This window comes from Hydra viridissima, unplaced genomic scaffold (genome assembly GCF_058129835.1).
Source record: "Hydra viridissima isolate aposymbiotic clone 2 unplaced genomic scaffold, HvirCarnegie_v1 scaffold_5, whole genome shotgun sequence".
Taxonomy (NCBI): Eukaryota; Metazoa; Cnidaria; class Hydrozoa; order Anthoathecata; family Hydridae; genus Hydra; species Hydra viridissima.
Window position 1 is genome coordinate 9,788,118 of NW_028324304.1, and position 25,875 is coordinate 9,813,992.

The 25,875-nt window shown below is 30.2% G+C and overlaps 2 protein-coding genes and 1 pseudogene across 4 annotated transcripts; 1 reads left to right on the forward strand and 2 right to left on the reverse strand.

Annotated features, from left to right (window-relative positions):
- The first annotated feature begins 646 nt into the window (after positions 1–646).
- Positions 647–5,890, forward strand: LOC149888540 (uncharacterized). 3 transcript variants are annotated; one of them, XM_090088761.1, is made up of 3 exons: positions 647–2,891; positions 3,288–4,833; positions 4,967–5,771. In XM_090088761.1, exon 1 carries the CDS (start codon positions 793–795, stop codon positions 1,975–1,977), a length of 1,185 nt encoding a protein of 394 aa, XP_089944887.1. In that variant the 5' UTR covers positions 647–792; the 3' UTR covers positions 1,978–2,891; positions 3,288–4,833; positions 4,967–5,771. The 3 variants fall into 3 exon arrangements, with proteins under 3 accessions (XP_089944887.1, XP_089944888.1, XP_089944885.1); XM_090088762.1 differs by lacking the exons at positions 3,288–4,833; positions 4,967–5,771 and adding an exon at positions 5,788–5,890; XM_090088759.1 differs by having other exon boundaries at positions 3,288–5,771.
- A 3,437-nt stretch (positions 5,891–9,327) lies between these two features.
- On the reverse strand, positions 9,328–10,951 carry LOC149888541 (uncharacterized). Its single transcript, XM_090088593.1, has 3 exons — positions 10,801–10,951; positions 10,394–10,606; positions 9,328–10,328 (listed from the first exon to the last, which is right to left on the reverse strand). Exons 1-3 carry the CDS (start codon positions 10,934–10,936, stop codon positions 9,328–9,330), a joined length of 1,350 nt encoding a protein of 449 aa, XP_089944719.1. The 5' UTR covers positions 10,937–10,951.
- A 55-nt stretch (positions 10,952–11,006) lies between these two features.
- Positions 11,007–11,742, reverse strand: LOC149888542 (uncharacterized; annotated as a pseudogene).
- Positions 11,743–25,875: the final 14,133 nt, after the last annotated feature.

Genomic DNA, 25,875 nt, shown 5'->3' on the forward strand with positions numbered 1-25,875 from the left:
GTTACAATAATTATTTAGATATGGTTTTGTTAAACTTAGACATTCATAATTTTCTCCAAAAAAACAATCTTAGTATTTCAAAACAAAATATTACTGAAGATATATTAAAATTTATTCAGCCAAAATTTGCTGATTTTAAAGACGTTGATTTTAGACATGCTGTTCAACGATTTGTTTACTTGTATAAAAAAAAGTTGAAATATGCTAACTATACTGTGAAAAATTTTGAAAAGAAGTTTGTGAACTGGCTTAATGAATATTTAATTGTCAGAAAAAAAGACAATGAACCAACTGCAAGTAGACGTGGTCGAAAACCAGTTGCATTTGATAATAGTTCTAATAAAACTAAAAAACGGCGTGTATCTTGTTTAATTGAATCTCATTCATCCAATGAATTATTTTTTGCTGCTAATAAAAAATTTAGAGATGAATGTGTTGTTATTGCTGCCAAGAATGTTTTAAATATATCAAATACAGATAAAGCAACTAAATATTCAGCAGACGAAGCACTGGCTTTAATAATTGATGCAAGTCTGACAAAATTGATTAGAAGCGGAGCCTTGGAGAAAGAATATAACATCTACCCCGCTTACAATGATGTCAGAGATGCAAAATTGAAATGTTATCCTGCAAACATAACAGTGGAGGACTATTCAGCTTCAGTTCCTTTAAAAGATTTAATGACTCATACTTTGCAAAGAATCTGTGCAGTTCAGGAACCTGTGCTAAGGCACTTGATATTGAACGACAAAGCAATAAAAACAATGACACTAACCTGTAAGGCTGGTTTTGATGGTGCTACAGGCCAAAGCATTTTTATCAGAACCCGACATTAACAGAGATTTAAAGCGTGAAGAATCATTATTTATTACTTGTCTTGTCCCATTGGATTTGACTGGATTTAACAACAGCAACGAAAAGGTGCCTATTTGGAGAAATCAAAAGTCGTCCTCCACAGCCTATTGTAGACCCATAAGATTTGCATACAAAATGGAATCCAAGGAATCTGTGATTGAAGAAGATCAGTACATTAAAAGTGAGATAGAAAGCTTGGGTATGATTTTATTAGAGGTTTGCGGATCTTCTATTGAAATGAATTGTATTATTGAACTTACAATGATTGATGGGAAGGTTCAAACAATATTATCTGAAAAAAATAACTCATACCAATGCTGTTCAGTGTGTGGTGTCTCTCCAAAAAATATGAATAGTCTTGATATCCTTAATATAGATTATACTAACAGAGAGTTCAAATATGGTCTTTCCAGTCTTCATGCATGGATTCGATTTTTTGAGATGTTATTGCACATTGCATATAAAAAAGAAACAAGAAAGTGGCAAGCAAGATCTAAAGAACACAAAGAAAAGGCATCTGTAGCTAAACAAAAGATTCAGACTGATTTTATGAACAAAATGGGACTTGTTGTTGATTTCCCAAAAAGTGGTGGTTCTGGAACAAGTAATGATGACAATAGCTCAAGGGGTGCTTTTGAAGCATATGAACAAACAGCTGAAAATCTGGGGATTGACCAAAACCTTATATTCAGATTTTACATTATCTTGGTAACGCTCTCTTCAGGATATGAAATAGACTGCTTAAAGTTCAAGGATTATTGTTTTGACACTTTTAGACTATATGTGTCCCTTTATCCATGGTATTACATGGCTCAATCAGTTCACAAAGTATTGATACATGGACATGACATAATTAAAAGCCTTACATTACCCATCGGACTTATGTCAGAGGAAGCTCAAGAGGCTAAAAATAAAGACTTTAAATCTTATCGCGAAAATTTCAGCCGAAAAACATCCAGAAAAGCAACAAATACTGATCTTATCAATAGACTCCTGGTTTCCAGTGATCCTGTTATTTCATCATTGCGTAAATCAACATCACACCAAACAAATCATAAAGCATTTCCTTCAGATGTTTTACAATTACTTAAACAATCTTCAAACGATATTATTGTTTTATAATTTTTTGATGTAATTTAAAATTGATAACGTTTTCTTGCACTATTTTTTGCTTTTATTATTCCTAAAACATTATTTACCTAAATACTCAATTTTTATTCAATATAGGTGGGTCAAAAATCCGATAAGATATTCAAATATCAATTTACCACTTTGTAACTAAGGAAAGTATCCGGTAACTAAGCAATATAAGTATCCATAACAACTAAATTTAAAAAATTATCACTTTTGTAAGAAGTGTGATCTCATATTGGTACTCATGCCAAATTTAGTGAATATAGCACTTATAAAATATCTGCAGATAACAAAGTAGGTTGTTGCTAAGCAAAATAAAGGTATCCATAGCAACGAAATAAAAAATATTACCTTAATAAAAAGCGCAGACATCATATTAGTACTCATCTCTTAAGCGAGTTGAAACTTTTTTCCTTTTGGAATTTAATTATTAGTTTAGATATATTACATAAAGAATCATATTAATGGAAATGATAATCGTTAAGATCATATTATAATTGAAGTAAGTATATAAAATAGTTATATATACATTTTTATTAGCTAAAGTAGAAAGGATTTAAATTTTTATTAGAATAAGTAGAAAGGATTTTAATCTTTTAAATCGTTTGTATTTTGTTTGTTTTAGCTTTTCTTTCAGCATTTTTATTTTTGTTATTATAATTTTTAGAAAGAAAATAGGTGTATGGAAGTTATTTAAAGTTACACTAATGCTACTTCCATAAAATGGTTATTACTACTTTGAAATTTCTGTGATGCTTTTAATTATTTTTGTTCTTTTTTAGAAAATTTAGAAAAATAAATTAAAATTTTGTGCCAACACTGACATGGCATGTCACATGTTATTGTATGTAAAGGTTAAATTTTGTTATGAGGATTACAGTTCTTATGAAAAAAAAAAGAAGGTAAAGAGTATTGTTTGTAAATATATATTTTGTTTACTTTGAATCTTTTTAAATTTTATGGCGTTATTTTTAAAATTTTTGTTTGCACACGTTTATTGTTTGCATATATGCTTTTTTGATATGTATGTATATGTTGAAATAAGTGCCTTTTAGTTGTTTTATCAATGTGTTTTTACAACAATGTAAAGTGTTTTTTTATTGTTTGTGTATGTGTTAATATGTGTTATATAATTGTTTTAAAGTTGTGTTGAAATATGTATATAAGGTATATATTTAACCTTATATACACATTTATTGTGTTTATAGTTGGTACATGTTTATATTATGTTGTTTCTGTGTTTTCAAAGTGCTGTGACTTGGTAAACATCTACCTTAAAATCAATTATTGTATTTTAGAGAAGGAGCAGAACAAATGGCTTAAGATTGTGCAGCTCAACATGATACGCACCTAACGGCATGGTTTAAGTTAAATGCTGAAAATGAAAGAGCACATTGCTATTCTTATGTAGACATTCCTTATCACTTTATATTTGATGATAAACATTGTAAATGGAAGGTTAGACAAAGGGGTGGTAATAAGGTGATAGTAAGAATGTATAAATTTAATCCAACTGGAGAATTGTTTTTTCTTAAGCTGTTACTTTTGCAAGCAAAAGGAGCAATATCTTGGGAGGATGTGCGTACTGTTAATGGTATTGTCCTTGAAACGTTTCGTGAAGCATGTGTTTTGAAAGAATTGTTGTAAGATGACACTAAATGGCAGAATACTCTTTCTGAGGCGGTTTTAACAAGTACGCCAAAGCAAATTAGACAGTTGTTTTCAATTATTTTGACCTTTTGTGGATCTGACAATCCTTTACATCTCTGGAATACATGCAAAGCTTTTATGATGGAAGATTTCATTCACCGCTCAATCCCACTTCTAATAGCTGAACAAGCTACTCTTCATCAAATTGAAAAGATTATTAATCAAAGTGGTAAAATGCAGACTGATTACAATCTGCCTGTTATTGATGAGTTTATTGGCTTAAATCTAGAAAATTTTGATGAAAATGTTCAACAACTGAAATAGTAGAATTGTGTATAAACACAACCAGCTGAAGTAGTAGAATTGTGTGTAAAATGTTCTTTGCATTGGCAATGGGTGCAGAAGTTTGCATTAACTGAAAATATGAGAGTACAAGATGGGGAAGGTGAATTTTCCCAATGGCTACTAAAACTTGGGAATGGAACAATACCTGTCAAAGAGGAGGATCCTTTTAAAGGATGCATTAAAATACCAAATCAGTGCATTATTAGAGAAAATGAATCAGTTGTTGAAAAGATTTTTGGAGATGCTGATCAAAATGATTATTCTAAACGCGTGATTTTAACACCAACTAATGTTGATTCATTATCAATGAAGAAGTGCTTGAATGTCTGCCAGGTGAGGTCAAAATATATTTAAGTGCTGATCAAATTGATACTGATGACCTTAATGAAAGAAATAATTTTCCTGTTGAGTTTTTGAACAGCTTAACTCCTTCAGGTATTCTACCTCATTGTTAAAAATTGAGAGTTGGTTGTGTAATTATGCTACTTAGAAATTTAAATCTCAAAGCTGGGTTATGCTATGGCACTCGAATGAACGTTTGTGCTCTTCAAAATAATTATATTGATGCAGAGGTTTTGACAGGTGTTTCTGGTGGTAAATGGGTTTTTGTTCCTTGAATTCAATTGGCTCCATCAGATTCTAATTTACCTTTTGTTCTGAAATGTCGTCAGTTTCCTGTCAGATTGGCTTATTCAATGACAATTTTTAAAAGTCAAGGTCAAACATTTGATAGAGTTGGGGTATATCTCAAAAAACCGTGTTTCTCTCGTTGTCAACTATATTTTGCATGTTCAAGAACTAGGGCATTTAATAGTTTGTTTTTCAAAATTGATAAACATCTCATTCAAGGTATGGTAGGTGAAAAGTGTTACACAAATAATGTTATATTTTTTATATTACTTTAATATTTTTTTCATAGTTTTTGATAAATATACCTGTCATTTAATATGTTTATATGTGTTATATGAAACCATATTTATAGCTGTATATATGTTTAAATTATGTTGTTTCCATGTTTTCAAAGTGGTGTGAGTTGGCATTATATTGAGCAAGATTGATAACCTTGCCAGCCAAGCGGTGTACTTATAGCAGAGGTGTGACTTGGCAGCATTTAGTGTCAGGCGGTTTTACTGCTTTAGAGCTAGGTTATGTTGTCTAGCCTTTTTTAGTTATTCTGGAAACACAATGTCTGTTAATGTTTAGCGTAATGTGTATGGGAGAGTATGCAACCTTGATCTTTAAATCTAGGGTGTTTTAATGTCCTAAATTTGAAGTAATTGAATAACTAATATTGAATATAAAAACAAATATACTTTTATGTAGTTATATGTTTATTAAAAAGATAAATATATAGTTAACATTAAATTGGTTTTCTAATTTTGCCTTTCATATTTTAATTTGGTTTGTTATTTTCGCTGGATTTTAGGATCAAGGGTGTAAATATTCTATTGTTATGTGTTACTGTTGTGATGTTTTGTGTTGATAGACTGCTTGGCTTACCTTCACGTTGGTGTCTATTGTTAAAAATGAGTAATAGGTAGTTTCATTATTGGAACTTACTGCTTTTATTTATTTACTAAAAGCCAACATTATGCTAAAAATGCAGTTTATATCTTAATTTGATTTTTTTTTTTTTTTTTTTTTTTTAATTTATTTTAGTATTGTTAATCCTTTGCACTTCGAAATAGATTTTATAGTTACATTTTCGATAAATGTTTATATTAACTGCCATGTCAAAATAGGTTACTATAAATAGGTAAATCGATTTTCAGTTTTTATATGGTTTTTTTTTTTTTCTTTAAGATTTACGATTGACGCATTTATACGATTTATAAAAAGAAAACCTGATTACATTTTATTGTAAATTTTTGTCAGTTAAAATGATATAAATATATTCAATTAGTTCAATTTTTTTTTAATTTTCTCTATTTTATGCCTAATAATATTTGTTGTACGGGATCTTTTTAAACGGGGGGTGAATATTGTAGGGGATCTTTTTAAACGGGGGGTGAATATTGTAGTTTTGCGCATTTGTCAAATATCGAGTTACTTAAATTTTATAAGGTGTTTAATTAATTAGCTTAATTTTGAGGAAAGAAAAAATGCTTATATATGTTAAATTCTTAAATCATTCTTTCACATTTTATTATTCTGGTAAAAGGTCTTCATCAAAAACTTGATTACTCTTCATAAAAATAGATCTATTCTCCTGACCACCATTAAGGCAAAAACGGGGAAGGAAGGTCCTTTATTAGTGTCAAAATATTTAAGAGAATTAAATTTCGAGTAACAAAAGGTATTTTTAGTAAATGGTAGCAAATTACCGTTTATTAAAAACTGTTGAAACAAAGAGGCCATATATAAAAATGGTCAGATTAGTGCCATAAATAGTAATGGTCAAATGCTCAGTTAATTTTAATTTATTTAGTTGTGTGCATTTAACGTTTTAAAGACAATTTCCTTTTTTAAATAAATATATATCAAGGGGATACCAAAAAATTAATAGTTAATGTATAATTAACGTTCGCTTAATATTACTCTTATTAATTAAAGTTCATGTTATAAAAAATATAACAAAAATTTAGCTTTCGTCAATTTAAAGCATGATGAAGTGCTATTATTTTCTGTCAGTAACTAAATACGTATTGTTTTGAACTTAGTAATGTTGAGGAAAACGGTTCTGCCTTACACTGATATGACATATGTCAGTTTTAAAATTTTCAAATAATGTTAAATAATTGGTAAATTATTTTACCTCCATACTTTTTATTTTAATTTTACAGATGGTTTAATTTTTTAAATTTGAAGGCGTTTTTCTAAAAGGGTATTAGTAATGGTTTCGCAACTTTAAATTGTGGAAAACAGCCACCATAAATTAACAGATCGACCATAACCCGTATTACGGGTTGCTTTTTGCTAGTAGATAGAAAATGTAGATTCTTGTCTTCTGAAGGTATCAATATCCACAGAAGCAATAGCCTAACTTTCAGCATGCTCTGATAAAACCTTGCAATAATAAACAAAATAAATTATATCTGGTATGCCCTAGGGTAAAAATAAATCAAAATAACTTAACTCCTGATGCATAACACATTTCACCATTTAAACATCGATAGAAGTTAGTCGATGTCTTAATGTTTGCTTTGACAAATCCTCACAATAATATCTGAAATAAATAGATGTGATATATAAAAATGATAATGAAAAAGTATAGATCTGTTCATAGACTAGCCATTAGAGGATGGCTAGTCTATGATCAAGTTATACTGATTTATTAAAATTACTAAACACCAGCATCTTGTCTAGTTAATGCATCAGCATCCAAGCAAATATTGGATGTCAATAACTACCCCACTTCCTGAAATAAGATCTCATATGTACAAATAATGAATGAGAGAAATATATATCATTTCATATTTTTACAAAAAATAAAAAATAAAAATGCTAGGAGGAGCATAATATATACAATAATTACAGCTATTCACAAAAGTTTAAACGATTGCAGAATTTTTATCAAGTATGTTTGGTTTTTGTTTAATAAAGAAAAACTGTAAAATGATATCGACTTAATTTTTTTTATTTATTTAAGAAAAAGCTTTAAAATGAATATGAACATGTTATAAAAATTTTAATATTTAGTTAGAAAAAAGCTATAACAAAAAATCTTATAGGAAAAATAAGAAGCACAAAAGTTTAAACGAATTGCAACATTCAAACAAAAAATGAAAAAAAAAAAGCAAAACTAATATTTCAAATGTCCTCCTTTGTTTTTATAGCAAAGATAAACTCGTTTATGCATTGATTCAACTAACTTCATGCACATCACGCGAGGTACCTTCAGCCAGTACTCATTCAAAAGTTGCTTTAAATGCTGAGTTGATTGAATTTCATGGTATGTCAGTTGATTGTCGATCCAAGACCAAATATTTTCAATTGGGTTGAGATCTGGTGATCTAGGGCACCAGGGCATCACATTCAACTTTTTTTTCAAAAAATATTCTTTGATTGAGTGTGCTGTATGAGCTGAAGCCCCGTCTTGTTGAAAGATGAATTGCTTGCTTCTGCCATACAAGTGTCTGATTGATGGAACTAAACACGTTTCCAATGTGTTCTTGTAGGTGTATTGATTAATTCGGCCTTCATACAGCTCACAGAAGCCTATACCTTTGTGAGAAAAACATCCCCAGATGCCAACCGAACCTCCACCGCCTTGTCGACGATGTTGCAAAAACCTGTCTGAATATTTCTCAGTTGCAAATCTTTTGACATAGATTCTTCCCTTGCGGTTTACAATTTGAAAGTTAGCCTCATCACTCCAAATACCTTTTGCCCACTGTTCTACAGACCAGTCCAGCCTTTTTTTGGACCACACTCGTCGTTTACGTTTATCCGTGATTGAAAGAATAGGTTTTCTAGCAGCTGTTTACGTTCCATTACCTTTGTCCAACAAAGTTCGTCTCACAAGCTCTCTGCTAACTTTTGGATTATTTTTTGACTCATTGAAGATTTGTGCTAGCTTTTTGTAGCTGAGTCTGGGGTTTTCTCTGCTCATTCTGAATATACCATTTTTGTCACGGTTGCTGAGTTTGGATGGTCTCCCAGTATGCGGCATGTCGGAGACGTCCTTGGTAAGTTCCCAGGTTTTGATGATTTTTCTAACGCAATATTCAGAAATGTTAAGTATTTTGCCTATTTGAACGTCTGTGTGATTTTTTGTCCGCGCCATACCAATATTTGCCATTTGATGTCACTAGAAACTGATTTTCGAACCATTTGCACGCAATTGAAATTATTTGAAATTCACAATATTTTAAGTTGATTTTTAATGAATTAAAAGCTGCCTGATGATGTTGTGATGAATCTTTTGATTGAAAAACTACTCAATTATTTGCTAATTAATTGATAAATTTGCTGCGAAAAAAAATTTCGCAGCGGATTTATCAATTAATTAGCAAATAATTGATCCTAAATAAAATCGTTTAAACTTTTGTGAAACCTCTAAATTTGTATCACCTACCTTTTAATGAAATTTCTGAGTAGACGGTAATGAGTCAAAACCTACTTTTTTTTATTCTATTAACAAATGACCTATTTACCAAATTGGAAAAATAATTATTTTGATATCTATTTCCGTTAGATTTTTATTCAAGAAAAACCGAAGATTAGATTTGAAAATTCTGCAATCGTTTAAACTTTCGTGAATAGCTGTACAATTGCAAAAATATTTCTAACAATTTGACTTACCTATTATCTGTAAATGATATCTATTAACACAAGCATATAAACCATTTTACTTTTAATAATAAAACTTACCATACTATTATCAATTCAATCACAATTTGTTTATGATATCACCATATCACCACTTATGATGTATGCAGAGAGTTGATATTTAGTCATATCGTACTCAACACCATCATCATCCTCATTCTCATTTGGTTTCCAATAAGAAACTATATATATGGCACTGTTCTTTTTTTTAATGCTAAGAAGTCTGCCATAGAATATGTCTTGGCTGTTAGTGTCAGCATCATGCCACATGTGGCATATATTTCTTCCAACAGCAGTACCATTGAGAATATCTTCAATATCTGCAGCCGCATTACTTTCCAAATCAGGAAACAGTTGCTTTATCTGCTGAGGCATGCAAGATTTTAATACTTTTTTTTCTACTTTTCTTCTTTCTTTGTCCTCCTTAATTTTAATCATTTTTGCCATGCGTTTAATCAACTCCACCTTCATTTCTTCATGGCATTGCATGTTTGCTAACCGCTTTTTTCGGGCTGAGGAGATGGACCAAGCTATCAATTTATTTCGTACATCAGTTGGTTTTTTAGAAAGAAAATCAGTTGTCCTATTTTTGCATGTGCGAATTTTTGATGACAAGAAACAAAGAGTGGCATTACAAGCTTTCTGTTTTGCAGCGCTAAACATACCTACAAGTTCTTCAGAGTCAATGTTATGAGGTCGTGCCGATAGTGTTTGGGACTTCAATTGATCAGTTGAGGTCATGTTGAACTGTCGCTCATACTGACGGTCAATAACACTAATGATAGCATTTAGGCAGCTGGCTAATGCGCATCTCATTTCTTCAGTCCTTGGGCAAAAGTCAATAATTGAATTAAAAACTGGATCATTGAGATCACCGCCAAAAAAGTCTGTTTTTCTGTGAATAAGGGAAAGGGCCATTGTGCTGCTTTCAACAAGTGCATTGCGAACATCTTTGACAACTTGAATGCCAGACAAGTAGCCAAGTCCATGACCTGATGCAACGTAGAATTTTTTCATCCAAGGACCAGTCAGTAGCTTTCCAATTAATGCTAGGGCACACATCTCACGGATACCTTAAATTAAATACAATATGTCATAAAGTATATGATAAGGTCATTATTACACCATAAAAACTAACCTGTTTTAGATGTGAAGTCTTGGAACAAACAATTTCTTAGTCCTCCACACAAAACTACTCCAGAAAACAGAAAACTTTGAAGTTTGTGGAAGTGATGGATCAAAACTCCACATGTATGAAAAAGGATGTGCAGTCTATTTCCTCTATTGCGTGGAATTAATCCTCTGGGCAGGCCATGTTTGTCCAAAAAATTAACAAAGCCTTTTGGATCACCTTAAAAAAAAAAAAAAATTATAAGCAAGTGTGCAATGCAAAGAACTTGTTTGTAAATTTGAAACAAGTATGCTAATCAACAAACTTTTTATGTTCAGAATATTATTCAAAATCATAATTTTATCAGCAAAACAATATTAGAGTAATAATATGATAAATAGTTTATTTACCTTTACCTTTATTTATTTATTTACCTTTACTGTCCTTATAACGGAGTTTATTGAGCTGAACAACAATGTTTGCTGCAAAGCAATCTCTACCAAAAAGCTTGTTGCCAATAATAGTGCTTCGTACATCAGTATATTGTTTCTGGTAAAAGTCACTATACATCTTAGCAAGATTATCCACAGACTTTGCAATATGACTCATGTAGTCATAAGCTGTACCTCCTGCAAGTTGATCAATGGCTACAACCATACATAAAGATTTAGTTGTTAAGTGCACACACTCTGCATTCTTTTCAGTAATTTGTTGGTGTAAGATGGTTTCTTCATTAGACAGCTTTGTTTGGGCAAATTCTAGCTGTTTTCTTAAACGAAAATTTGCAACTTGAAGCTTTTTTAACTGTAAGTTAAAATGTTGGAGTTTTAATTTATTCCTCAAACTTTTAATTGTCTTGTCTTTGCGAGCGATGCTCTCATTAAGATGTTTAAATCTTGCCCTTACCTTAGCTTTTTTCTTTAACACTTTTAACTGGTCAGCTCTTAACCTGGATAATGATGGTCTTGAATCAGATGAAGATAAAACACTAATATGTTTAGGAGATGAGTTAACTGACAAAGATGAAATAGTGTTACTTAATTTTGAGGTTGACTGTAATGACTGTGCTGCTGGCAATACTGTCATTTGACAAAAGAAAAGCTTATTGCAAAAGTCAACAAAATGTTTAGAATTTCTTAAAAAATTGCATGCCCAGTTTTTTGATTCTTTAATAAGAAGTTTAATATGACTTCTACAAATCTTGAAGCCATAAAGCTTATTGACTTGTCAATAGTTGCTTTTTGTGATTCATTATTGCTAATGAATATAAACAGTATATGTCCATTTCTACAGTCTATGTTTATTTGTGAAGGCAAAGTGAAGTTTGATGCTAGATATTTTTTTGCTGCACCACGAAACACACGCATATTCTTTTTGGGTCCCGTGATACCTTAAAATGTCAAGTATAATTATTTTTAAAATGAATAAAATTTTATTCATTTTAAAGAGAATAATGTTTACTTTAATTTCATTTTTTTTAAAAAAACAAAAATCACTTACTTATTTCTGTTTTAGACAAAAACACATAAATTGCTTTATAAGATGACAAAAGTGCACATAATTATTATTTGATAATAATTATGAGCAACTTTATTATAACATAAATATTATTTGCATGCTAACTTTTTTTTTTTTTTAAATGACCATATGATGCATCATATAATGCACACCATCCCATACCTCATTCACTCATAATCATCATAAAAAATTTATCATAAATTATCAACAAATTAAAATATGAAATTAAACTATTGAATGATAGCATATTGTTATTAAATAATGCAGTATTATTTAACAACATTAAACAATAACAATAAAATATATTTTAGTTATAATAATTATGATAATATAATGCAAAGAGATTGTTATGAGCAAATCAGAGGTGCATCATATAGATACTTTTTTCAAATTATTAAGCTATTATGATGATATTCGTTTTTGTTTTTAAAGAAATTGGCTATAATAATGTTCTATTTCATTTTGTTAGAAAATCGTTGGAAGGGCCGCCCCCCCCCCCCTCAATCCCCCATTATATTGCGAAAAATATTAAGCTAAGGTACCTATTCTGCTACAAAAAATTAGGTGTCTGCTACATAATATTTTTCAATGAAATTTCGCATGCACATAAAAAATTAGTTTTTAAACTTGGCCCAATACATTTAAAAAAAGACTCAACATACCTTCGATATCAATTTTATATCTGAACTACGACGAAGTTTTTCAGAACAGTTAATTCAATAATAGCAGTGGTAGCTGAAAAAAAATACAAACACAAAAATGAAGTTTAACTATTCTACTTTTTAAAAAATAAATATGTTGATATGAAATTCTAAAAAATAACACGACAAAATGCATTCTTACAACACATACGCCAAGTACAATAAAATGGTCGCAGATTTTGATTACAAAATCGGTGCCGTAATTGGATGGATACGCACATACCTAATTACTGCCATTAAGAAAGTTAGATATTTTTCAATAATACTTGACGATGTGTTCGATCGGTTGACCGTAATACATTTCCAATTGAAAGATATTTTTTAGGTTTTTTACGGAACAGACAAAACTGATTTTAAAACACTTTTCAAAGTGATTTGTGATATGTTAACCACATTAGGTTTACCTATAATTGATATAAGAGGGCAATGCTTTGATGGTGCGAGTAATATTTCTGCAGTTTATAACGGCTTACAAGCAAAAATAAGAGCCATCGAATCTAGAACATTATTTTTACGTTGTCAAGCGCATTCACTAAATCTTGTAACCCAAGACTTTATGAAGAATCTTATTGAGGTAAGAGATATTCTTCAGCTTGCTAGGGAGTTAATTACTTTCATTCGCGAATCACGAAGAGACTTTCTTGGTTCAAGATATTTCAGCAACAAAAAGATAACTTGTCCTTGAGACCATTTTATCCTACACGATGGACGTTGCGATACACACCGCTTAATTCAATACTAAACAGTTTTGAGGAATTACGAAACTTTTTTTCAGAACTGACTAAGGCTGTAAAAAATGAGGAGGGGGCAAAAGCAATTGGATTCATGAAGCAACTGGATAAGGCAGATACGTAGCAACTGGATAAGGCAGAAGCATCCTAAAATATTTGGAAGGAGCTAATACAGTTATCCAGAGTAAAAGTTTACATTTAAAAACATGCACTAATGTTATTGATACATTGAAAGACACCATTTGCAACATGAGAGAAAAAATTTAATTCTGTAATGTGGGAAGATTTAAGAAAGGAATGGAAACTTCTTGGCTTAGATGAACCTAAAGAACCAAGGGAAAAAAAACTACCAATTAGATTTAAGAGTGAATAGATAGAGCCACACATTTTTACTGCAAAAGAACGTTACAATTAAGTCTAGAAAGAAGTTATTAATTTTGTTCTAGGCGGCCTAGCATAAAGGTTTACCTCTGACTCCCAAATGTTGTTATTGAATGCAGAGCCTTTTCTAATTAATTTCTAAAGCAATTTGCAACTTTCATGGAAATGATCTAAATATAGATCGATTTAAATTGCATAAGGAGATGTTTCATGACATAATTGAAGCCAAACATTTAAAAGTACCATCTTTCATGGATGTTTTAAATATTTTGGAATGTCATGAAAATAGCATGATTCATCATTATGATTCAATAACAACATGTACTTAAGTACATGTATTGGACAAGTGATTTAATCTCTTCTGGGTCTTTTCTGTATGTCTTCAATCTTATTAGCATTGAAAATGATTGTTGTGAAGTACTTCACAAAAATCATTTTCAATGCTAATAAGATTGAAGACATACAAATGTCACAATGCATAACTGGGTTTTCTAGATATTTGGGTAAGATTGGTAATAAATTTGTAAAAAAGACAACCATTCGAAGCAATACTTTTGCTATAAAAATTGTTAGTTCATAAGTTAATAAAAAATACCATACTTTAATTATTTATTTACGAACATCCTTGTTTAAGTTTCTCAAAATCTCAATTTGCTATTACTTATATTTTTGAATAAATATATGTGTACCTTCCCAAGTACCTTTCTCATTTATTTTAAACATGTATTAAAAAAAAAGTCAATTTTCTCTCTTATATTTTGTATCTCAAATAGAATAATAGCCTCTTATGTTCTTATTGAAGTTAAGGGCCATCCATAAATGTTGTCAGTAGATTAAAGGGAAGGGAGCAAATTTTTGCCTCTTACCATTTCCGTTTTTTTAGCATTTCTGTTTGGATTGGTTCAGGTATATCATTGGTTCAGGTATATTGTTCAGGTATACTCATTAAGATATTACATTTTGGTATATACTGTATTTGCGATTGTTCTTGATTTCCAAAAGTTATATATCATTCCATATTTTTGATTATTATTGAAGTAACAGGCTGCAGAGTTCATAACTCATTGTCTGCTGGACAACAATGCATATCAGCAAAATAATTGAAGTAATTAAACCTAACAATACTTTGATACTTATACACAGAATAGGATTCGATGAATCTACTAACCCAGATTGTTTTGAGAAGAGACATAACAAGTTTGTATGCTTTGATTTGTATACCTCAAAAAATACGCAAATGTGTAATGCATGAGCATCAATGTATAAAACCCTGCCGATTGGCATGTTTTATGAAGATCCGTTACCTAGGAGTCAAGAAATAAACATCAGGAGAATCTCAATAAGTGGTTCATGAATTCTTGCATGAGAACTGTGAATCAGATAAAAAAAGATCTAAAATTAAAAAAAAAATTTAAATAAAAGTTTGTTTTTTGTTAAAAGGACAAAAGTTTATCACGCATTTTTTGTTTTGTTTTAATTTCTTAAATCGTTTGGAAAACGTTATATTAAAAGCTGACGTTCTGCTTAAAAAAAAACTTTTTTTGCCAGTTTTTCCCGCAAATCAATGATTGTTAACAACTTTTTTTTTTTAACATAAAAATGAGAATATAGAAAGAAATATAAAAACAAGTGATGAAAATTTTTGGTTGGTTTAAAATATGTTACAATTAAAAAAAAAAATAAGAAAAATTAAAAATATATTTTTTTGTAAGTTTGCAAGTTTCATTAGATTAAATAATGAGCAGATAAAAACGGACAAATTTTATTTTAAGGATACGGAGCGGCGCACAGTGGAGTATTTGTATGACAAAACCGCTCAAAAGTCAAAAAATCAAGTTCGCATAAAAATCTTTTTAACTTTATTATTTTCAAGCTAGATAATTGCTTCATTAGATTATGTAACAGAAAATTCTTCTCGATTTTTCCTTTTGTCGTATTTTTGTTCAGAACGTGGCGTTGTTATTTGAAATTTCGTGGGAAAAAAAAATTCAAAAGTTTGTGACATTTGCTATTGCAGCTATTATTATAATATTGTTCAGTTTTGAAAAAATAAACGGCTAATTATGGCAGAGGAAGGTATGACCTATATTTTGAAATAAAATTACATTAAATTTCTGTAGTTATTGTGAAAAATATAAAGCGTTTTTATGATGGACTATTTGAGTTTTAATTTTCATATAAAATTATAATATAATGTTTTTGTTAACAAGTATGGTCTTGTCGAGTTATAATTTTTTTACGAGCAATAACTGTAGGCTGTAAACAACCAGATACTTTTGTAAAATTATCCGCCAACGTCCGCCACTTTTTATATCAACGCTTCAAAAATAGTGTGTAAACCATTTCGTAATATACGCAATCTCGTAAAAAGTCTTGAAATAACTATAAAATAAATTCTTGCTGTCTAATTTTTAAATATTTTTGTACAAACTTAACCAAACTACGTAAATCTTAAATTGTATCTAATATATTAAACTATCAAACTATAAAATCTCAACAAAAAAAAAATATTTTAATTGTCTTTCACTAAGGTCACACCACTATGTATTTACTGATTTTATTATTTATCATGTAGATTCGACAGAAGTCAAAAAGTTGTTCTCTAGAAGAGAGTTATATGAAATAATGAAAGATTGTAAAGGTAAAAAAATTGATGAAAAGTTTTCGTCGTTAGAAGAACACCTTGTAACAGTCATGAAATATCCAATAGATCAAAAAAGTACCATAACAAGAATTTTAAAATTCTTTAAGAGCGATTTCAAGAAAAGATGGATAGCTGCAAGTTACAAATAAGAAAGTTTTATAAAAAAACAATAAACAATGGCTCAAATCAAACATCGAGCTACCTTATTGGTCAATAAACATTCGACAGAAACCTGGACGACCATCAAAATCATTTTTAGAACTAAGTGATTGCAGCAAGCGTCGAAAAACTATGGATTTGCGCAAACAGGTCTCCGTTGATGAGTTGACGTATGCAGCCAGAATGAGCCAGCACACATCAGGAAATACTGGTGTTTCAAAATTTATTAAAAAAATTACTGCCACGCCTACCAGAGCAAAGAAATACCGAAAAGCACTTAACTCTGCTTTTAAAAAAGTAACTGTCAATAAATTAACACCTCAAGAGGCACTGGCACTGTTTGTAGAAGGCGATTTTACCAGAAAACAGTGGGAACTTATTCAAAATAGAAACAAAAATGTCTACCCCTGTTACTCAATAATACAACAAGCCAAAAAAGAATGTTACCCTAATAAGGAATCAATACAAGTAACCGAAACAACAGCTGAAATTCAACTACAAGCATTACTTGACCACACTACATTACGCTTATATAAATATGTCTCAGAGGTTGTAGAAAAGTGTTTAATTGAAGAAAAGAAAAATATGGTTTTAATATCAAAATGGGGCTGTGATGGATCGCAACAAGCAAAATTTAAGCAAAAGTTTTAAAACAACACCGACAGTGATGCAAATATTTTTCAAAGTTCTTTAGTACCTCTGAGAATGATTGTTAAAATTGATGGCCAACAGGAAAAAATTATATGGCAAAACCCAGTCACCTCATCTCCAAGATTCTGCAGGCCCATTTGAATACGTTTCATTAGTGAATCTAAAGACATAACAATGGACGAGATAGAGCACGTAAAAAACCAAATAAGGAATCTCAGGGAAACAAGGTTGCCCAATGAAATTGGAAAAATAAAGCATACCTTGCTTTTTACAATAGTAGATGGTAAAGTGTGCAAAGCAGCAACTGATACTACATCAACTATGAGGTGCTACATTTGTGGACAAACATCGAAAGATTTTAATAAATTGATTAAAAAAGAGCCAATCAATACGCAAACCATCTCATTTGGACTCTCGATTCTTCATGCAAGGATCCGCTTTTTTGAATCGCTTCTTCATTTAGCTTATAAAATACCTTTACAAAAGTGGCAAGCTCGATCAGACGAGGAAAAAAAAATTGTCAAAGAAGCAAAGAAGAAAATACAAACATCCTTCAAAGAAGAATTAGGGCTTCAAGTAGATATACCTAAAGCAGGGTTTGGAAATACGAATGACGGCAATACGTCAAGAAGATTTTTTTCAAACCCGGAATTATCTTCACAAATAACTGGTGTTAACTTGGATTTGATAAAAGGTTTACACGTTATTCTTGAAGTCATTTCAAGTGGATATAAAATTGATGCTGTTAAATTTGACGCTTTTGCTCATGAAACTGCTAAACTGTATATCAATCTGTATGGTTGGTATCCCATGTCTCCAACCATGCATAAAGTTTTGATGCATGGTGCCGAAGTAATAACTCATGCAATCCTCCCTATCGGCCAGTTATCCGAGGAGGCAGCTGAAGCCCGAAGCAAACACTTTCGGCAGTACAGACAAAATTTTAGTCGAAAGTTTTCTCGTATTGACTGCAATACAGACGTATTAAATAGGCTGCTATTGAGTTCAGACCCATACAAAAGCAGTTCTAGATTAAAACGGCACAAAAAAAACATTGCCTTTTTCCAAAGAAGCAGTCAATATGATGATCTCAGCATGAAGCTTTGATAAGCGATGTCTTTTTATTAATAATAAATTACTCTTTAAAAAATTTTATTTTTTTAATTAAACATTTAATTTTAATAAAACTCTGTCTTTTAAACTAATAAAGCGAAAAAAAATCCATAAAATATTTTTGAGCGGTTTTGTCATACAAATACTCCACTGTGCGGCGTTCAACAAAAATAATGACACAAGTTATTTGAATTTCTGAAAAAACTTGTAAATTATTTTTCACAGAAGAATATTTGTCGCAACTACTACTAACTTATTTTTAAGAGTTATTCTATAAACATCCATATAGGAAAACTTTATTTAATTTAACAATTATTTTAAGTGTTCAAAAAATTGTAGTATTATATCCATTTGAATTGTTCTCAGAAGATTGCAATGAGAAAAAATGTTTATTTATCATAAACCTTCATAAACAAGGTAAAACCTATAAAGAAGTCCTAGATATTGTCGTTTTTTTACCTACCATTGTAGTCAAATGATTTAAGTTTAAATCGAAAGGCTAAACGAGACGAAGAAAGAAAACTACCAGACAAAACCAAAACATTGAAGTACGGTAGAAAAAATATTAAAATATTCCTTGTAATATGGTGTAGGACCAATATTTTGGATTACAGCTTATAATACCTCTGCAAAGATATTCTTCAAAATACCATGTTACCCTAGGGTTATTACAAAATATCTTTAAAATGACTATTTACGAAAAACAATGACCGAAGCTCACGAACAAAATGGTTTTCATGAAAGCTCATGAGTAAAGTGTGCAAAATTTGTTTCAATCAAATAAGTTTAAGGTTATGACCGTAAACAATCTAAATCTTATAGAAAACTTATGGACTGATATTAAAAAAACAGTTTTTTATTATCACTACATAGAAACCTACCACAACGACTGAATTGTGGGAGGTTGTGGACTTGGTACGCAATATCATCGGGAAGGTGCGAGTTGTAGACCCAATGCAGTCTAAAACTTTAACAACAACTAAACAACGCCTCAGTGTCTTTATTTAATAGCTCTTAAAAATAAAGAATACTGCACGAAATATTATTATTAAATGCAAATTCCACTTTTTGACAGCATCCTTTGCGAATGTAAATATTAATTTAAAAAAATTTTATGACTATTCACTAGAACAGTCGATATTTATCAGTTTGAGAATTTAGATAAAAGATGTTACATTTAGAAGATGAAAATGTTTTACTAAATCTGGAATATCAATTTATTTTTGATATCCTAAATATCGAAAACAATTATTTTTTGCCTAGAGAACCTAACTACTATCATTTTTGTGAGGAGGGAAAATGAGAAAATTATAAACATCATCTTTAACTTTTTACCCGACTTTAACTTTTTACCCGATTATAACAAGAGACAGTCAAAATACCAGTTGGACACATTCAATTATATGAAAAAAAAAAAAAAAAAACTCCCACCATTAAAGTTTAAAATTGTTTTCGCAAACCAGAAATACAATGATATGAGCTTGATTTTTGATTAGTAAAGTTCTCGAAAGTTCTAGTGTCCATTCTGAGAAAAAGACTAATCAAAAGATCCATGACTTAGAGGCTGAAACAAGAGTACTAAATGAACTTGAAGAAAAAGAAATCCATTGTCTATACGAGAACTCAAGAAAAATCTGCGGACAGATAGAAAAGGAACGGTTGAGAAAATCTTACGGAGTTTTAGAGAGGTTTTTAAGAGAGAGTTTTTTAGGCGAGATGGTTTTTTGATTTTTTTAGGAAAGAATTTTGAGAAATTCAAATGAGAGAATTTTAGAGAAGAATTTTTGGAGAATTTAAAGAGAATCTTATGAGAAGAATTTATAAGAAAAAAAAAATTTTAGTGACTTTAAATATGCGTCATTATCTGTAATAATGTATTAAAATTTTTATAAGTTAATATCAAAAGAATATATATTCATGAGAAATAGTAGAGAATATTTATTAAGAAGAATAAGTAAGAGAAGAAAAACCATAAGTATTATCATTTTTGTATGCATTTCGATTAAGGCAATGTTAAAATTATTACTATATGCGTTAATAATTTTTATTGATAAGTATCACGCACCTATCACATCTGCGCTACACACTGACAGCTCTACCTCACCGTATCACATTCTATATCTTCACTACTCTCACACTCACATCGCTATTGTCACACTATCTGCGTCACGCTACCATTACGTTCAATTCCCACATATCACCAACGGGGCCTCACCCTGGAGCTTCCTAGCGAGATCAACTTTATTCACTCATTTTTTCATAAATCAGTGAGATGTTTGCACGGTTCACACTTTAGACTTCATAATTAACTAAATTCGAACATTTAGATTTATTTTTGATTATTTTCAATCGATAAGTCTAGTTTACCACAGTTTAACAGAGAATCAGATGACGATATTAATGAATTTTTCCTTCGATTTAAGAGAACTGCCACATTTAACAACTAGGACAATAACGAACAACTTTGCGTTTTTCCACTTTGCTTAAATAAATCTTCTTTGATATTTTATGAATCCCTTCCAAAAAAATTGTTTTTTTCGTAAAAAAAATTATTTTTTTTGTGGTTATCCACCTTAACTTCAAGTTATTTTTCTTTTAATACCTTTTTGAATGTTTTCACGCTAATAAAAATAACAAATTTTTATTCAAGGAGTTAATTCTCGTTTAAAGAGAAGATTTCTTTTAAGCCAACCAGAGACATACGCACAAGCACTCAGTATTGCTAGAGTGATTAATTCAGTTAACATTGATGACAAAGTCATAATAACCCCATGACAAATTTACAAAACAAGTCGACTAAATATAACGCTGTATCTTTTACCTATAGCGATACACCACTCGTGGCTGCATATAGTACGACACCAGCAAATTTAGCTAACCCAGAAAATGCCACTAGAGAAGTTGCAAAGCTCAACGACGAGATCAGAAAGTTGAAGATGTATCTACGAAGATAAACAAATGACAACTTTGTCCAAAATCAGGATCATAACCAACCTGCTTTATATGCAACAAAATGGGCAAGCAAGAATACCATAACCTAACTGAACAATAACCGAACAGGAAAAACTTTATTCAACAACCACAATTGAGAAACAATACAAACTTTGCACCACGGTACTTTGATAACTGGGACAGAAACATGAACAATAAATACACTGGACCCGATTCAAATAACAAAAAAATTGGAGATTTAAAACTTCAAATAACTTACAACAAACTTACAAAGACGATTACTTCAAATGAAGACCACAAGATAACAACTGGAATAGCGTTTAAAATACACAACCAGGTATCCACAAAAGTCAAAGAAATGATATGTCAATTAGTATACTAAGCGTAGATAAAAAAGCCCAAAATCAAGAGAATAATTTCAAATACGTTGACATGACCTTGGAACATGACAACGCAGATTACCTTAGGATGACAGCTACGATTACGGATATAAATCTTATACAAACAATCTGATACCAACTTTGGATGAGAGATATGAAACCAACAACGATTATTACAATAATACACCTGCGAGAGATAATATGTCTTACTATAGGCTGAATAGTACTCCTCTGAAACTTTCCTACGAAGATGAGAACAATCGCATACAACAGGAAGTTAAGGACTTACGTGAAAGTAATTAACAGATCATCAGTGAGAAGAACTGTCTACAAGATCAGTTTCGATATTTGTTACAACGCATTACTGAGCAAAATCCGCCTCCGCAAGAGAACAAGGAAATCAACAAAGATTTTGATTAAACTAACGAAACAATTTATGAAGATCCAGAAATTATCAGAGATAATGCTTATAATTTTCTCATTTTCCCTCCTCACATTTTGTATACAGCTGTAAACGTTTTTTAATGAGGTGAAATTACAGCACCTTTCACCATCCTTTGCAAATTATGCTTGTGCAGAAAATTTTAATGATCATGTGTTAAAGAGTTGCAATTTACGTACACGTCATGCTGTATGAAATCAAGCTAGGAAAAAACATCATTTAAAGGATTGTCATATTTATTAAGAATTTGTTATTTTTATTAGCGTGAAAACATTCAAAAAGGTATAAAAAGAAAAATAACTTGAAGTTAAGGTGGATAACCACATTATATCACTTAAATATCAAAAAATTGTTTTTTTACGAAAAAAACAATTTTTTGATATTTAAGTGATATAATGCTTCGATGATCCATTTTAATTATGATAAACTTAGTTTTATCTAACTCAATCTAAAAATTATTGTATTTTGGATAGTTTGTAGGTAAGTATAAAAAAGCGTCATTAGCAACGTCCATAGCAACTGCATTTTTTTTTGTTAAGTCATTTTCAACAACCATATAAATGCTACTCTTTTTGATCAACTGGTTAAAAATTTAAATATATATGGTTTATTATGCCAGCTTGGTTTGCAATTGATTACTGTAAGTCCTCATACTAAAATATTATAGTTTAACAATTAGTACAAGGAGCTTTGTTTGCATTTATAGCGATTCGGAAAACAAATTTTATTTACATTTCAACCAAAGATAGTATTTATATATATATACATTTTATAGTAATGGGTAATAAAAAAAAATAATGAACGAAAAAGAAAAAGAAGATTTAATGGGTTTTCAAAAAATTGTACTGAAAACAAGAGTCAAATACCATTTCAATCAACTTGTGTCAGTTCTAAAAAGCTCAGGTTGATCAATAATACGGACACTGAAAACAATTACTACATTCTTTTCTACTTTCAAATTCTTAAAGATATTGTTGAGAAATTTTGTATATGTCCAAATTGTGAAAGTAACATGGTAATTAATGATGATTCAGCACTTAGAATGGGGTTTTCACACAAATTAATTATAAGTTGCAATGAATGTAAATATGAGCTCAATAGATACACTTCAAATCAAATTTATAAAAGTAGTTCAAAGCAAGGAAGAAATTTATTTGACGTGAATTTAAAAACAATAATAACTTTTCGTGAAATAGTAAAGGGCATGAAGCTATAAAAGATTTCTCTCGTATAATGAGTATGTCATGTATGCAAAAAAATGCTTTTAATAATTTGTGAGGAGGGAAAATGATAAAATTGTAAACATTATCTTTAAGTTTTACCCGACTCAAGCATATAATATTCGACAAAAAGAGTGAGTCAACCAACAAAAAGTACGCACGGAGACTTATTGAATTTGTCATATGAATAAGATGATAAAGCGAAAAGAAGAGTAAAATGTAACAACAACCAATAAAAGACGTACACGCAGAGAATTATTGAATTTGTCATATGAATAAGATGATAAAGCGAAAAGAAAAGTAAAAAGCAACAACAACCAAGAAAAGAAGTACGCACAGAGACTTATTGAATTTGTCATATGAATAAACGATAAAGCGAAAATAAAAATAAAAAATAACAACAACCAAGAAAAGATGTACGCACGGAAACTTATTCAACCTGTCATATAAATAAATGATGAATAAGTAGCAAAACGGTAAACAACCGAAAACTATAAAAAGCTCAAAAAAGAAAAGAAGACAGTTTTTGGGAGGACAGTTTTTGAAGAGAGTTTTTAAGAGTTTTTGAAGAGGTTTTAAAATGGCAAAGTAAGAGTTAAGAAGAGTAAAAGATTTAAAAGAAGATTTTATGAGAAAAGAGTTTTAAGAGATTTAAAAGAGGAATTTATGAAAAAAGGATTTTTAAAGATTTAAAGAGAATTTTATGAGAAGTATTTACGAAGATTTTAAAGAGAAACTTACGAGAAGAATTGGTAAGAAAAGATATTTGAGTAAGTTTAAATAAACGTTATTATCTGTAAAATGCTGCTAATAGTAAAAAATATTTCACCAAATAAAACAACTACTGGAGAAGCTTTGATTAAATTTTCTATTGACGGAACGTGGCAAAAACGAGGTCACAGTTCTTTAAATGGAGTAGTAACAGCTATAAGTGAAGGGAGTTGCATTGACTTTGCAGTACTTAGTAAATATTGCAGGGAATGTCAAATATGGAAAAACAAAGTGAATCATCCTATGTATAACTCTTGGAAAGCTAATCAAAAATGTCACCTAAATCATTCCAAATCTTCAGGAGCTATGGAAGGTACTGGTGCAGTAGACATATTTTCTAGATCCGTAAATAACTAAGGGGTAATTTATAAGTACTATTTGGGTGATGGTGATTCTTCATCATTCAATGATGTTGTTAATAGCAAACCATATAGTAAATATGGAGTTGAAGTGCAAAAACTTGAATGTGTTGGGCATATACAAAAGCGTGTGGGAAATCGTTTAAGAGAGCGAAGAAAGCAAAGCATTTGTGGGAAAAAATTAACAGGTGTTGGAAACCTCACCAATAATTCTATAAACACTATTCAAAACTATTTTGGTATGGTGATAAGAGAATTTGCAAACAATAAAAATTTAAACGATGATGAAAAAGTATACCAAATGAAAAAAGGTATAAGAGCTGTTCTAAATCATTGTACTAACTTTCCAGACAAATTGCGACGACATATACTATGCCCTAGAGGATCAAATAGTTGGTGTAGGTGGAAGAACTGTGAAGGAGTTGACATTTACAAGCCTAAAGTAAATATTCCTGTGTGGATTTATGATGTAATAAAAAAAGATTTTGATGACTTATTTGCTGATTTTCTTCTCAAAAAATGCAATCATGGAGAGACACAAAATTGCAATCAAGGACTTAACAACATAATATGGTCTCAATGTCCATAAAATATTTTTGTTACAAGATTTTTGCTTGAAGTGGGTGTTTGTTCTGCAGTTCTTTACTTCAATGATGGTGCATATGGTCTTAACAGAGTTTTTAAGTTCCTTAACGTAAAATTTGACTTAAAATGTTCATTGGCATTTTATCAAAAAGATATGAAGCGTTTAAAAAACATGTTTAAAAAAAATGATGTTAAAGTTAAAAGAAGAGAAAAATTAAAAGCATTAAAAAAAGGTTGGATTGATAATAAAGAAGGAACTTCATTACAAAAATTTTATTTATCTGGTGGATTTTAATAGTTTTTTGCTTTTGTATTTTGTTTTTCTTTTTTTCTCAGAATTGCATTTAAATGATACTTAACTTGATCTGCAACATGATACCTTAAGATTGGGTCAAGCAATTTACTTCAAATTTTTAGGAGTTGTTTAAAATACCTAGATGAAGGGAATGAATATTAAATTTTTTGAAATATACAATTATTTTTTGCTTTTTTAGTGTTTTAACATAGCTCTACCCCCTGAAAATATTGCAAAAACCACAAAATATCAAAAAATGCTAAAAATAGTTTGTTTTCATGGATTTTAATTCATTCCCTTTATTTCATGGGTTGACAGAAAATTGCAAAGTTTCAAAGCTCAAAAATTACTATAACTTGAAAAATCGTGTTGCAAGTGTAGGTATTAAATGCTTCATTTTTACGTGATTTTGACAATTTTCTGCCTTTTTATGAAAGATCTACGTATTTAGCAATATTTACGTTGCAAAAAATATATACATTAATTTGAATCAAATAGTGGTTTTCAAAATTTAATTACAGTTATGAAATTCGGTTTTTTTTGTGGTTATCCACCTTAATTCGTATATTAACTGTGTTTATGTTACATAAAATTTTATTAAAAAATT

Bases quoted from the DNA above. Each gene is read 5' to 3' on its own strand.
- LOC149888540 (XM_090088762.1), top strand. From the start codon at position 793: ATGGTGCTACAGGCCAAAGCATTTTTATCAGAACCCGACATTAACAGA.
- LOC149888541 (XM_090088593.1), bottom strand. From the start codon at position 10,936: ATGTATAGTGACTTTTACCAGAAACAATATACTGATGTACGAAGCACT. The intron at 10,607-10,800 runs GTAAATAAATAA...TTTTTTTTTAAG, and splicing joins CCGTTATAAGGACAGTAAAG to GTGATCCAAAAGGCTTTGTT. The intron at 10,329-10,393 runs GTTAGTTTTTAT...ATTTAATTTAAG, and splicing joins AGACTTCACATCTAAAACAG to GTATCCGTGAGATGTGTGCC.